General features: G+C 41.4%; 1 protein-coding gene across 10 annotated transcripts in view; it reads right to left on the bottom strand.

The window, feature by feature from the left end:
- Positions 1–1,020: 1,020 nt before the first annotated feature.
- The window catches only part of LOC120529798 (rho GTPase-activating protein 21-like), a 408,601-nt gene continuing 394,958 nt past the window's right edge, over positions 1,021–14,663 (bottom strand). For all 10 annotated transcript variants that reach the window (XM_039753942.1, XM_039753944.1, XM_039753943.1 and 7 more), the window contains 2 exons: positions 13,751–13,782; positions 1,021–3,676 (listed from right to left, as the gene is read on the bottom strand). In XM_039753942.1, the coding sequence (XP_039609876.1) occupies positions 1,967–3,676; positions 13,751–13,782 (1,742 nt within the window). In that variant the 3' untranslated portion in view covers positions 1,021–1,966. The remainder of the gene's footprint in view (positions 3,677–13,750; positions 13,783–14,663) is intronic.

Below are 14,663 nucleotides of genomic sequence, written 5' to 3'. Positions count from 1 at the left end.
TGCAAACCGCAGAACCTGCTCTCTCCACAAAGGCGAATTCCTCAGTCCATTCCTGCTGAAAAGTACCATACTCATCTTTTTTTTTTTTTTCTTTTAGCCATCTTCTTCGATAAAAGGGTTTCTGCAATTAGTTAGCGGACTACTTCATTAAAAGGAGGGAAGTTTACTTCCTGACCTCACAACGACCCGTGTACGTTCCGCATTACCCAATAAAAATTTGGTGTTGTCCCGGAGGACAGCTGTGATCGGCTCCAGCCACCTGCAACCATGAACATGAGCGGTAGGAAACGAATGGATTGAAATACATGAGAGTGTTTTATATTTCTAACGTTATTATTTTTTTATTAAAGATTTGTCTGCGAGCCAGATGCAGCCATCAAAAGAGCCACATCTGGCTCGCGAGCCATAGGTTCCCGACCCCTGCGATAGAGTGAAGCCGCGAACATCGAAGCGTGATATAGCGAGGGAACACTGTACCAGCAACGTGGCTGGTGGGAGTATATATGCAGTTATCATACTTCTATAATCAATAAATTGTATTCATCTCTTTCTTAAAACGAGTGGACTTCAGTTACCTTGATACAAGTTTAAAGGCCAGAGTGAAGTAGGAGCCTTACCGAATGACTGGGTTCATTCCCTGTATCGTCAAAGGCAAACCTGATAATTAGCCAAGTTAAAACTTTCTCTGTTCAAATCGCACATGATGATTATGGTGTCCATCTTACTGGTCATTAGTCAATCAGAAACGCTTCAGTGGCGGTAGACCTCTGTGCAGTGCCGTACTTTAAAGACGCACACGGACTCGGGACACGCAGACGACTTTTCACTTACGATCGCCCAACTGTTTTTTTTTCCTCCCAAGGTGCTGTGCGCAGGTCCCCATTCCGGTTATGTTTATCAACTTGAACTTTCATGTCTCGTCTCCAAACAAAAGTCCCCGTCCGAACAAAACACACCATTATGCACGTCACAAACCAGAACTTTAGCTTTTGTAAATAAACGTAACTTGAAGATAAAGCATCACAGAAAGATTTCTTTTTATTTCCAGTGTTTTTAGGAGTCGGCCCTCCTTGAATATCTGTACAGAGGCATGATACAATGTCCAGTCATGGGGGAAAAAAAAATAATAATAAAAAAAATAACAAAATAAAAAAACCAAAACATTTGTCATGCAGTCTGAGATGAAGATAAAATCGTCCAATGACCAGTCCCCAAAAGCCAAGCCGGGGTTCACTATCTACATGCTGACGTTACAAACACGAGGCATCCGAGACTAAATTAATAACATAAAGGCAAAAATGGTAGACATAAAATATATACATTTATTTTACAGAAATAATAAAAATTCAAGTTCCATTAAAAACAAAAGCAGGATGGGATTGGATGAATTGAGAGATGGATATTAAAATGGAGAGAGCCAGTGGAATGCCTACAGAATGGAAGCTCCGAGTCGGCCTGTGTTCAAATACGGGGGAAAGAAAAAAAAAAATGTCCAACAAAAACAAATTTGCTCATAAAATCCAGTTATTCACAGTACATTAAAAAAAAGAAAGACAATATGGCACCCTAACTAACCCAGAACCAGTTTGTCATGAGGCACTTTCTTTCGTGAATAGACGTGATTTTTAAATCGGATTTATTTGCTGTTTTTTTTTTTTATTTTCCGATGCCGTTGGTTGACAACGCAAAGGGACGCCATCACACAATACCGATTGTGTTGCATCAGGAAAGTCGTTCTGCATAAATGTCGTCGATTAAGTCGTATAAAAGGTCTCTTGCTAGCACAGATGATCTGGCTGTTAGGACGCACTGCAAAGAGGTTCCACAGTACACAGCACAGAAATCAGCCCATTCAAGGCTGAATAACAGAAATAATACAGAATTCAAGTACATATATACAGTTAAAAAAATAATACAAGCAACTAGCTGTCAAAAGTCGCAGTAAACATAAATACTGACTGCTGTTTTACAGATACTGATAAAAACGTGACCTAACCACCTGGGTGCCCGAGAGTTTTTGAGGGTGGGCATCCACCACAAGGCTTAAATTAGTTTTGTTCTTATTCTGCACGTTGTCACCATTTAATTGGTCAGCTGACATTGGACTCGGAGACGCCAATGGGGAAGGCCGAGTCCCAGGAGTCAAGCTGCTAGAGCTGCCAGTACCTTCCCGAACAGATAAAGGCAGCCCTGGCTTCGGTCCTTCTCCCTGGTCTACGGCCAACTGGTCCGCTGTGGAGTCGTCATTCGCTTCTGGGTTACTTGTGCGGAAACGCTCTCGCGCAATCCACTCTCGGATGGAAAGATCCTGAGAGTGGCACTTGGGCTTCAGACGGTCCACGGCCGAGAGTTCCAACTCCTTGTCCCCGTTGGCGGCCTCCTGTTCGCTCCAGTTGTTCAAGACGGCTAGCTCTGCAAAGTCTCTTTGTCCCCCCATGGTGTGTCGTCGCCTGATACTCTTCTTTTTCCGCACCTCGGCCGAACTATTTTTCTGCATGCCGACCCCAAACATATCGTCTGCCGACGCCTTCAAACGAAACTTGAGCCTTTCCGAGATTTTTAGATGCCATGCGGCTTCCGTTTTTTCCACCTCACTCTTCGAGGTTGAAGGCAGGCTCCCGGTTGACGTCCCTTTCTTCATGACCTCCATTATCTTTGACAGTTTGTTTGCCTCCTTGTCACTGCGGATCTCTGCCGATGACTCGCTGTCTGTTTTCTGCCTCACGCACTTCTTCCTGGACAGCGTATCACACTCGATGAGCTTGTGTGACTTGAACGCTCTGTGACTTTCCAGCTTTGGCGTGGTGCTACCTTCTGTCCCCGTCAACTCACTCCCTGCTGACCCTCTGCGACTTTGCTGCTCCTTGTCATGGAATGCATCACAAAGAACCCTTCCAGGAGCCAAACTGGCAGCAAACACTGAGAATTCACTCTCGCTATCGGTTTCCATTGGCCGACCTTCACTAACAAGCTCACTCTGTTCATCATCCGCTTCGTCTCCTCTACTTTCGGCAACAGACCGAGCCTCTGGGCTTAAGAGACTCGACTCCATTCCAGTTAGGTAGGTCATAGATGACGTTGTGGAATAATCGGAGGTGATTGAGCTAATTTCAGCCATGATGAATTCGTTCCCTTTTGTTTCAGGAGTGGTCCACTTCCTGTGTCTCGTCCCCTGAATTGATGCTTGGGAGCTGGTACTGTTCAACGTACCCAAATCTGACACTGCATCATCAAACTGTGATGGGGAGTCAGACAGTGAGGTCTTCACCAGTGTCTGCAGCCTGTAGCTAAGGCCTGGCGAGTGGGTACATTTTGGGCTGGGCGATGGAGAAGGTTGCCCTGAAGGCACTTTTTCTCCAACAACAAAGGTGCTTTTGTTATCAAGTTTCCCTCTAGTCTTTTGCTGAGAACTGGTGTTGTCCGCTCTGGATCCATGACTGTCCCTCACGCCACAGTCTCCGTCCACATTAGCTTTACCTGCTCCATCAAAAGGCCCATTTGGATTGTCTCCCTGATTCGAAGGCTCTTTATTTAGAAAGACGTTGTCTAACTCATCATCCGAGCTGCTTGGTTGTGGCTTCTCCTTGTGTTTCTTGCGCTTACGGCTTGCAGCGGCGAAAAAGGACGACACTATCAGCTCTTTAGTGTAAAGATCCTTTCCAGATCCCCAAGAACCCTGTTTAAAAAGAAAAAGAAAAAAACTTTAAGCATTCAACCTAAAGAAAGGCAATGAATGACTTTCAAGGATAAATTTGGTATTTTTCAAGACAAAGTTATTTCTTCACAAACATGCTAAATATGCATTTGCCACATATAATTGTGTTCTAAAGTTAATCGCTTTCTGTACATTTAATAAAATGTCTTGCCCGGACTGGAGATTTAACTTTGCAGTCTATGAGGCACAGAGGAAAAACTTAAAAATATCACAAATATGTCCAATTTTAAAGTCAAGACAGCTGAACGTAAGAGATTTAGCCATTTTTAAAAGAAGACGGCTCAGCACTGAGTTTTCCTGTGCAACAGTGTTTCACCCCCAAACCAATTAAACTGTTGGTGCCATGTGGTCGTGTACAGCCAGCCGCCCGCCCTAACCCCAACAAAGACAGGCAGGACACAAGTTTCACTCCACAGCACAGTCCCTTCATTTTGCCAGTCCTTCCACCTCCACTCTTCCTCACGAGCTTCGTCCACTTCCTTCCGACTCAGGTCGCTATGGTGCTTGGCTCCTTTTATAGTGCCCAACAACCTCCTTCCAGCAGCACTTCTCAGTGTGGCGAAGTGCTGCCAAACAGGGCCCCATAAGCATCCAGGCGCCCCCTGGTGGTGGCAACGGGCCCCAGCAGGGTTGAGCTTCCATGTTCATGATCCGTGGAAGCCAAGAGGACTGCCCTCGGTCGGACCGGGGGAGAAACTATCCTGAAAATCCTCTCTCCCTTGGTCCTTCCACGGATGGGGCGTCCCAGCTGGCCGTCCGCCACAACCTCCTTCCAAATTTAAGTGAGAATTCACAGAAGCGATTTGAAAATGTCTCCTTGCCTCAAGAAAAATAGTACCAGGAATATGCCACAGAATGAGTATTTCCATATTTCTTTTGCGGTCACAAACATGTATCAGCAACAGCTGTCATGGCTTGAAAAATGGACGTATTTGGTCAGTTTTTAAGTTCTTCCTCTGTGCCACATATCCTCCATTGTAAATTGGCAGAGTGGGCAAAATTTAAGAACACACATACACACCTTGTTTATAGAGCAATGCATTCAACCTGAAAATACCAAACTCATCCTTTAATTTACTGTTTACAGTTACTGCAAAATCTAAACATTTAGCAAAGAAGCTAAGAAAACACAACAACGAAATTGTTTGAAATTTACAAAAGCAGATCAACAAACACATCACCAGCACGACAACCATTTCTAGATAAAGGTCAACGTTAAAAGAAACAGCCAACACAGCTCCAAGCCAAAAACAATACTAATACTAATAATAATGACTATTCTACTTTAACAGCTGTGTGTAGTTCTTATGCATAAAAGAATCACAAACTGGCACATCTGCAAAAGCCAAGAGAGCTGTTATGGGTCTCAGGAGGTACGGTAATGGGAAAATGAGGATGCAAGAACAGAACAATGGAATCAGTTCATCTTAGGACTGTACGCGTACAAATCTTGGGGCGGGTGAAAGTGAAAATGAAATTGTAGACCTGCTGAATGACATGTTGGCCGTTCACAATCTGCCAGACAGAATGCCTTATGTCAGCCATGAATGAAAACGCCAGACAACATGTTTTTTGCTTTGCGCCCCCAGTAACCAATCATCTATGGCGGAGGAGTGAAAGCTTTAGATTTGTCAAAAATTTTCAATGAATCTTGACGTGTTAGGGTCCCCTGATACCTCGGATGATGGGTGTGTATCCGTGTGTCATAGCATCTTGAAGATTGTCTAGCGCTAGAACGGCTGGATGGAAAAATACCTAACTCAAAACTTAAGCCTGGGATGAGATGATGATGTGCCGATTTGTTTTTGAGCCAAATCGTGCCAGAGAAAGAGGAACTCTAGTGGAACCCTCCAATACCGTAATTCGGCAATTAAATATGAATTCTTCTCATCAGTTGCTATCGTAATGACCAATTTTATCATCGGAAAGATCAGCATCAGAGTGATAAATAATTACTGAAATGTTAAGAGAATAGTTCGGGTAACTTGGTTCCTAGGGTGCAAATTCTTTTAAAATGTTTGATTCCTGGTGGTAGGAAAATTTAAGGCTGATTTTGTGATCAACAGGCCAAAATCTAGAACATAAACCCAAAAGTTTTAAGGAAGCAAAATCAGTGTTACCCTGTGAAATCAGAATCAATTTCTACGCCTCTGATTTTATATAAATGACAAAGCCACTTCTGACATTACTGGAGTAAAACATGTCACATATTATAATAATAATTCTTTACATTTATATAGCACTTTTCTCACTACTCAAAGCACACTCCACGTGGGGAGGATCCAGGATGTGAAGCCCATAATCTCCTTACTGGCAGCAGTGCTACCATTACGCCACCTGCATATATATAACATTTCAGGGCTTTATTTTTAAATTATTGGTTAATATAAAAACAGGCATTGTTTTGTCTTTATGATGCTGTGCCATCTCTGCCTCGATGTGCAAGGCGCTCTCAGGCTTGGACTGACTGGAATCGTAGTGCCATCAAAGTAAAAAAATCAAATCACTGAGGCTGGTTTAGTTTGAAAATCCTATTAGATATTTCAGGCAGTCAGTCAGTCATTGTCCAACCCGCTATAGCTTAACAACACAGGGTCACGGGGGTCTGCTGGAGCCAATCCCAGCCAGTACTGGGCGCAAGGCAGGAACAAACCCTGGGCAAGGTGCCAGCCCACCGCAGGGCGCACACACACACACACTCACCAAGCACACACTAGGGACAATTTAGGATCGCCAATACACCTAACCTGCATGTCTTTGGACTGAAAGAGGAAACCCAGGCAGACACGGGGAGAACATGCAAACTCCACGCACGGAGGACCCGGGAAGCAAACCTGGGTCTCCTTACTGCGAGGCAGCAGTGCTACCACTGTGCCGCCCCATTTCTCTTTTCCAAAATGTGGTGGCCATACCACATGCACTTCAGAAGAGGTCATCCACCTGAAGCTAAGCATGTTTGGGCCTGGCCAGTACTTGGATGTGAGACCATCTAGGAAAACCTTGGGTTGCAGCTGGAAGAGTCGTTGGTGAGGCCAGCAGGGGACATTTACCCTCTGGTCTGTGTGTGGATCCCAATGACCCACCACAGTGATGGGACTGTAAATGTGGTCATAAAAGATCCCTGGCCATCCTTCGTAAACAGCAGGGTGTGGTCCCGATGTCCAGGCCTTGTCATTCTGGCCCCCCTAATCATCCTCAGTCTCTAATTGGTTAACAATCTCTCACCACTGCAGCACCCACAAGCTTATGTGTGGTGAGAGTACTGACACAAAATGGCTGCTGTTGCATCATTCAGGTGGCTGCTACACAAGTGGTGGTTGAAGTGGCTCCCTACTCACTGAAGCACTTTCAGCAGTAAGAAAAGCACTACAAAAATGTCAAGAATTATTATTATAAATTAAAACTGACAGACAAGAAATATGAATACAAATTCAATTAAAAATCACAATGGATAGAGAAGGTGCTGCACAGATGTTTATTCATTGGGGTGGGAGTAGGGGGCTATCACTGCTTTTCTTTTGTAATGTGAAAGGCTAAATCTAGTGCAAGCGAAGTTTAAGTAACTGCTGGCTTAATAAACTAATAATTTATAACCCTAAAAGGATCAAATCACATTGTCAAGGGAAAATACAGAAAGAGACAGCAGTTAATGTTAGCAGGATGTAGACGTTCAAAACTGTTAATTCCAATTCAGAGATGCAAGTGACACAGCAATGGGTGCAAGGTTGGAATCCACCCTGGATGGGCCTAACTGAGACTCTCCGGTTAATTGAACAAATACATCTTGAGAGGATCCTGGAGGGAACGTCTGGTGTTTTTTTGCAGTCACAAAGCCAACTTTTCAGGGACAGAACTGACTGTTAAACTGAGACACCACAATGGATGCTTTACTTCCAGCACACATTGGGTGAATGTGCTAAAAAAACACAAAGATTAAAAAAAAAATGTACCAGATTGTATAAATTTGGGATCACGTATATATAAATACATAAATGTATATATCCGTGGCAGAGCGATGGGCGCTGAGCAGGCTTCTGTCAATAATGGAAAATCCACTGAACAGGATCATCTCCAGACAGAGCAGCAGCTTCAGTGACAGACTGAGGAGACCCCACACTATGCGACTCTTCAATTCCACCCCCGTGAGGGTAAACATTAACATTATACAAAATTATTGTCTGTCTGTTATACTTTCATTGTTATCAGTCTTTAACTTAATATTGTTCTTTATCGGTATGCTGCTGCTGGAGTATGTGAATTTCCCCTTGGGATTAATAAAGTATCGATCTATCTATCTAAATAAAAAATGAACACCCAAAACACTTAAACCTTGCTAAAATTCTTTGGGAATTATAATATTTACCTTATAGGGACTTAAGAGCATGAGATGGGCCGAGCTTATGATGGCTGCAAACACTGAGCCACTAATTAAAGAAACCAACTCCAATGTAGCATGGATCACCTTTATTAACAATTAAAATAATGTAAATGTTGCCCTAAGAGTACTGAATATGACACGTGCATACAGTGGTTGTTTAAGTGCTTACCTCTCCTGCCCAGAGAAATCTAAATCTTTATACATTTCAAACTACATTGTATCATCGTATTTCCTCTAATTATGGCTCATCATGTCTCGACTATTATTTGCAATAAAAATTATACTATTGGAAAAGTTTTACAATATCTGTAAACGTGTAATATATTAAGTTATCATGAATAAGGTGTCAGCAAAATATATTGTAATAAAGAAATATTTTGGACTGTAATAAAATATTTAAATCTAAGCTAGAAAAGTGTCTTGTTCAAGGACCAACACCACTGCAAACTGGAATATAAAGATGATTCAACAAGACAGCCATGGCTTTGGCCTAAGGTGTGTAATATATACCGCCATTAGTTTTTGCTCTTTTCATGTGGGTTTAGTAATCATGAATAGGAAATACCGACAAGAGTAAGGGGCAAACAGAGCAAACGTTAAACATTAAAAATTCCACAACGTCAACCGTACAGAAAACACAAACAAACATCACTCTGTGAGTTTATGTAGACAAATCAGACATTGCTGTGTCAGCAGGGCAGGGGACAAATAAAGAGTTTAAGTTACTTTATATACGGTAAATCATTCCAAAGAACTGCATTATTTTTACAATTAGTTTGTCACTAATACTACAGGGTGGTGTAGATCTAATTATGCAATTTTCATTACGCTATAACTTACGTTTATTACAGAGAGAATTCACTCACAGCTGAATGGAGGACAAGTGGGACATTACATGGAAAATCAGTGAATTAATTCAATGTAAGTCCATTTTCATTTATTACAAGGTATTTCGGACAATTCTTTTGTCTTGCATTGTTTTCCTGCATTGCATTAAAAGTTGCAGAATTAGATCTGGGCCACCCTATAATTATGTCAATGAAATAAAGATGTTATTTGTGGTTTATCATCTAATCTATTAAAATCTGTAAATACAACCCTGTACTAATTTAGAGTTTAGCGTCCATTCTTAAACGCACTTAATCTAATTCAGGGATGATGTGGGGGCCAGAGCCGATCTCTGTGGCTTTGAATGCTAGGCAGGAAACAGAGTGCATTGATGTACACATTAAATGCTGGACCAACTCGGAAAAGCAAATTAACCTTACAGACACCATATTTTGAGATACTAGAGGCAAACCCGAAAAAGTACCATGAAGAGAACGTCTGGTGCACAATGCAGTCTCAGCAGTGCTAACACAAGGGATCCATGAGGCACGAGTCACTATGCTACCCTATGAGGGACAGCTCAAGTTAAAAATCTACTGTGAGCAACAGGCAGCTGCAGAATGTAATAATGGTGCTGCCATCATTACATTACAAGGCTTATTCTCACCTGGACAAAGCTGGCAGCACTGTAGGGATTATGTGTTTTGATTTCTTCAGTGCCTTCAATACCATCCAGCCATCCTTGTTAAGCAGTAAAATCATAGATATGCAGGTGGATGAGTCTGTGGAGTCCCAATAATGGACTACCTGCCCTAATGCGCCAGGATGGTTCACGATCCTTACCCCAGGTCTGGGTAAAATACTAACAGATGAATTGGACAAAGACGGATTTCGCAATCAGTTAATCTCCCTACCCAATAGGTAGCAGTGTCCCTCCAGGTTGGTCCCAGTTACGACAGCCATAGGGTTGCATGGGAAATGGAGTTTAGAACAGCAGCCCTGTTGTGGTTCTTGGGTGCCACAAGATGGTGCTGTCGGGTTTTTTTGGGGAGAGACTGCCTTGGTTTCCATATGACCTGTAAGTCAGGATGACTACTGCTGCAACACCAGAAGCATTACCAGCTCTGGATTAAAAGGAGCCCAGTGAGTTAGAGTGAGGAGGCAGTGGGCGACACTAACTTGGTGGAAAGAAGGGGAGAGAGAAAAGAATTGTGTTTTGTACTTGTGTATTTGGGCTGTGGTAATTAGGAAACATGTTCGTGACAAAATCTTTTACAATCCAGGAATGTGTTGGGTGATTGTGTTTGTGGCTCAGTGGTGCCCCCTTGTGATTACACTGTTTTTCTTTGTCATGTGAACAGCGTACTTGGGGAAAGGCAGCAGTGCCTTTACAAATCATGTGCCACTGCTTGCAGACCTTAACATAGAGAGGGGTCCACACAGGAAATTTCCTGAGTTTAATGGATAGAATAAAAATTATATATGTACCAAGATAAAATGAATAGAATACAGTAGAACCCTGCAAAGTCGCGGTTCAGGGTTCGCAGACTCCGTTGTTTGCAGATTTATCCTTAGAACATAACTATTAATTGTTAGCGGAAAGCGCAAATATCCTCCTCAATTTTTTATGGCTTTTTTCATGGCAATACTGCGCTGTAGAGAGAACAGGAAGCAACCGCTGAGGGAAATGTGGTTTGGGATGGTGAAAGTAGCCAATCCGAGAGCGTTATTCATTTCTCCTTGCTGCTGATTGATTGCTGCCCTGTGACGCGACTCCAGCTGAGTGTCCTCGTGTTTTCCATTTTGTTGTTGTATTCATTTTGTTATTCTTAAAACGCACACGATGTTGCCGAATCGACCTGCACCTTCTAAGGCTTCTGGCATTGAGCCTAAGCGCCAGAAGAAGTTTAAAACACTCCAGGAGAAGGTTGAACTACTGGATTTGCTCCGGGAACTAAACTGTTATGCTGCAGTAGCGTGCCACTATGACATTAATGAAAGCACCATACACTACATAAAGAAGAACGAAGCAGCGATCTGGAGTACTGTATCTGTAAGATTCTGTGATAGTGCCAAAAAGGTAACGACCGTAAGGAATAAAAATATCGTCAGGATGGAATCTGCCTTGGCATTGTGGATCACCAACTGCAGGAAGAACCACCTCCCCTTGGACGGTAACATCATCAGTGATAAACTGTACCAGCAGTTCGCTACAGGAGACAATGTAGCAACTTCCCATCACAACGTTCCTGAAACCTATAAAGAAAAGCCAGCACAAAACCCCACCAGAAGACCCGTCCAAAAGATACAACTCCTCCTGAAGTGCCTGAAGAAGAGGCGCAACCCAAGGAGTTTTAAATCCTCTGCATTGTACTACACAGCTACTTTATCATCATCATCATCAATATCATTCATCATTGGTGAGTACCCGTACATTTAACTGTATTTTAATTAAATTATTATGTATTTACTCTGCTAATAACAAAGAAAATGACACCGCATACCAAAGAAAATGCGCTTGCATGAATTACAGTACATATAGCGGTAACATTGGTATTTTACATTCTAGCACCGCGGGAGACATAGCAGTACAGTACTGTACAGTAGACAGGTTTACCTTTACATTCTGTTTTTAGGTAATGTATTGAGGAAATTTTTTAGGTCATGTTTTAATGTATTAAGCTGAGTTTGCAATGAAATTAACACTAGAATTACCAGAGCCTAAGAAAAAACTCGTAGATCCGTCCCACCTTAAATCACCACCTCTCTGCCAGCGTCTTTTGTCTTCTAAATGTGCCGATAAAGACAAGCTGCAAGCATCCGGCTATTCCATCCCCCCACCAACTTAGAACATGTACGAACTTCTCCCAGGTCATGCCTTGATTAATTATCCGGGAGTAAAAATAATAGATCGTTATTTGGAACACACGCATTTCATGTGTGCTCCATTTCTACAGTAATCTGTGTACACACATTTTTAAAACAAACGTTTTTCATATTCTAGTAGTAAATGACAAAATGTAGGCATAAACTATATAATGTATGAAGCCTGAATTCCAAATATCAAAGAAACACTTTCACAAAAGATACAAACATAACAAATGCACTTTTATTCAAAAATATGACTGCAGAAAAACAACCTGCATTTACCTGCATTCGTTATCACAGCTTTGGTTGCGTAACGCTATCAGCCATTGACTGGAAATCAAAGCTTCACGGTTTGATCCCGGGTGAGTCCGTTTTGAGAACTGAGCTGCTCGTACTATTTTAGAATAAAAACTTACATTTGATTCCAGTCTGTAACAGCTGTTGTAATTTATGTTACTTGTAAAGTTTAGCTTTGTTTTTTTTTTTTATTCTGTTATTTTCTCAGCTGCGTTCATGATCCCAACTCCCCATACCCAACACTCCCCTTCCCCACATTTGACACTGCTGTTTTCACAGACACGCTATAACAGGGGTAAGCTCAAATCATGACGACAATTCTGCATCGGATCAAGAATGTACTTTGCCATCACTGTACTTGTATATGTACATGGGAAGCTCTGCACTCGTGACTTTACGCGGTAAATAACATTAGAACTGGCTTTTATGTAAGTAATATATAAATTTTAATGTTTTGGGCACATGCACCGTCCTTTGTATGTAAGAGCCAGATCTACAGCGTAAAGTCACGAGTGCAGAGCTTCCCATGTACATATACAAGTACAGCGATGGCAAAAGTGCATTCTTGATCCGATGTAGAATCGTTATGATTTGAGCTTACCTCTGTTATAGCACGTCTATGTGAAAACAGCAGTGTCAAACGCGGGTTGGGTTGGGTATGGGGAGTTGGGATCATGAACGTGGCTGAGAAAATAACAGAATAAAAAAAACAAAGCTAAACTTTACAAGTATCAAATTACAACAGCTGTTACAGATTGGAATCAAATGTAAGTTCTTATTCTAAAATAGTAAGAATACGAGCAGCTCAGTTCTCAAAACAGACTCACCCGGGATCGAACCCGTGAAGCTTTGATTACCAGTCAATGGCTGATACCGTTGCACCACCAAAGCTGTGATAACGAATGCATGTCAATGTCTCAGGTAAACGCGGGTTGTTTTTCTGCAGTTATATTTTTGAATAAAAGTGCATTTGTTCTGTTATGTTTGTATCTTTTGTGAAAGCGTTTCTTTGATATTTGGAATTCAGACTTCATACATTATATAGTTTATGCCTACATTTTGTCATTTACTACTAGAATATGAAAAACGTTTGTTTTAAAAATGTGTTTACACAGATTACTATAGAAACGGAACACACATGAAATGCATGTGTTCCAAATACCGATCCATTATTTCCACTCTAAAACTCCACTTCACTCCCAGATAATCAATCAAGGCATGAGCTGGGAGAAGTTCGTGCACGTTCTAAGTCGGTGGGGGAATGGAATATCCGGCTGCTTGCAGCTTGTCTTTATCGGCACATTTAGAAGACAAAAGACGCTGGCAGAGAGGTGTGAACGGACTTAAGAAGCGATTTAAGGTGGGACAGATCTACAAGTTTTTTCGTAGGCTCTGGTAATTCTAGTGTTAAAGTGCTTTGGGGGCATACTGTATTTAGGGTTTAAACTATAAAAATAGGCATTTAAAAGGCATTTATTAACCACATCCAAAAGTTGCGGTTTTTCACAATTCGTGGGTGCTCTAGGAATGTGACCCCTGTGAATTTTGGTGGTGTAATGTACAACTATTTTGAATATGGTGTGTGGTTGGGGGACAGGGACCCTGACAAGGAAGTTTAAAGGTGATGTCCCATTAAAGGGATTAAAGAAGACAAAACAAATTACCTTAGATTTGGCAGAGTCACTAGTAGCAGAATCTGAAAGAGACCAAAAAAAGTGTAAGAACACAAATTAACTTCCAAAATGCTTGACCTATCAGTTGTAATAACACAGTGAAATTATAGTGCACAAAACACAATGTAAGAGAGCAAAAGTTTAAGAAATGCTGGACAGTCAGAGCTCACGGAGATGAAAGCACCACAGAAAAGCCACTGCCATGAAAGAATGCCATGATTGGTGAGTAGAACCCGTTCAATGAGAAGAGGACCTTTGTTCTAGGCACAAAAAAGTAAATCATGCATTATTTTACACAAACTGCAATTCAATGAAGCTTGCATTTGAAAGCTTATTGCACAGGTCAGTAATTTTAAACAAAGTTAAATATTTTGAAGGTTTTGTTGTATTATGAATTTCAACAAAAAAAAAAATTGCAAAAGGGGTCTTTCCCTATCCCTTGAGCGTGAAATCAGCACTTCCTAAATGTTACAAAATATCCTTTAAAGAGTTGATATGTCAGACCCCATGATATCTTTGATATATATATATATATTTTTTTTTACTGGGGATTTAAACATGCATTGAGAAAGTTCCTTAAAATAATATTTGACACTTCACTAAGGCTATCCTGAGTCTCAACATAAATGTACAACATGAAGGATTGAAAGGCTGTGATGAAATGTTGTATGACGAATACAAAAGTGCAGATTATGGGGCAGAAGTAACGGCCAGACATGACAGGGAGAAGAAAGGGGCTAGCAGAAAGGAATCTACTGGATAGACTTAGAAGGCCACTCCTAATTTCTTATTTGACTTGCAGAAAACAAATAATTAAAAAAAAAGAAAAAGAAGCCAGATTGGAGTTTTAGAAACCAAAAATAATAATTTTTTTTTTTTTGAACAATTTGGTTGTACTCACAAT

The sequence above is a fragment of the Polypterus senegalus genome, chromosome 5 (genome assembly GCF_016835505.1).
Source record: "Polypterus senegalus isolate Bchr_013 chromosome 5, ASM1683550v1, whole genome shotgun sequence".
NCBI classification, from domain to species: domain Eukaryota; kingdom Metazoa; phylum Chordata; class Cladistia; order Polypteriformes; family Polypteridae; genus Polypterus; species Polypterus senegalus.
Note: the sequence above shows the minus strand (reverse complement) of the source record. Positions and strands in the feature narration are given on the sequence as shown.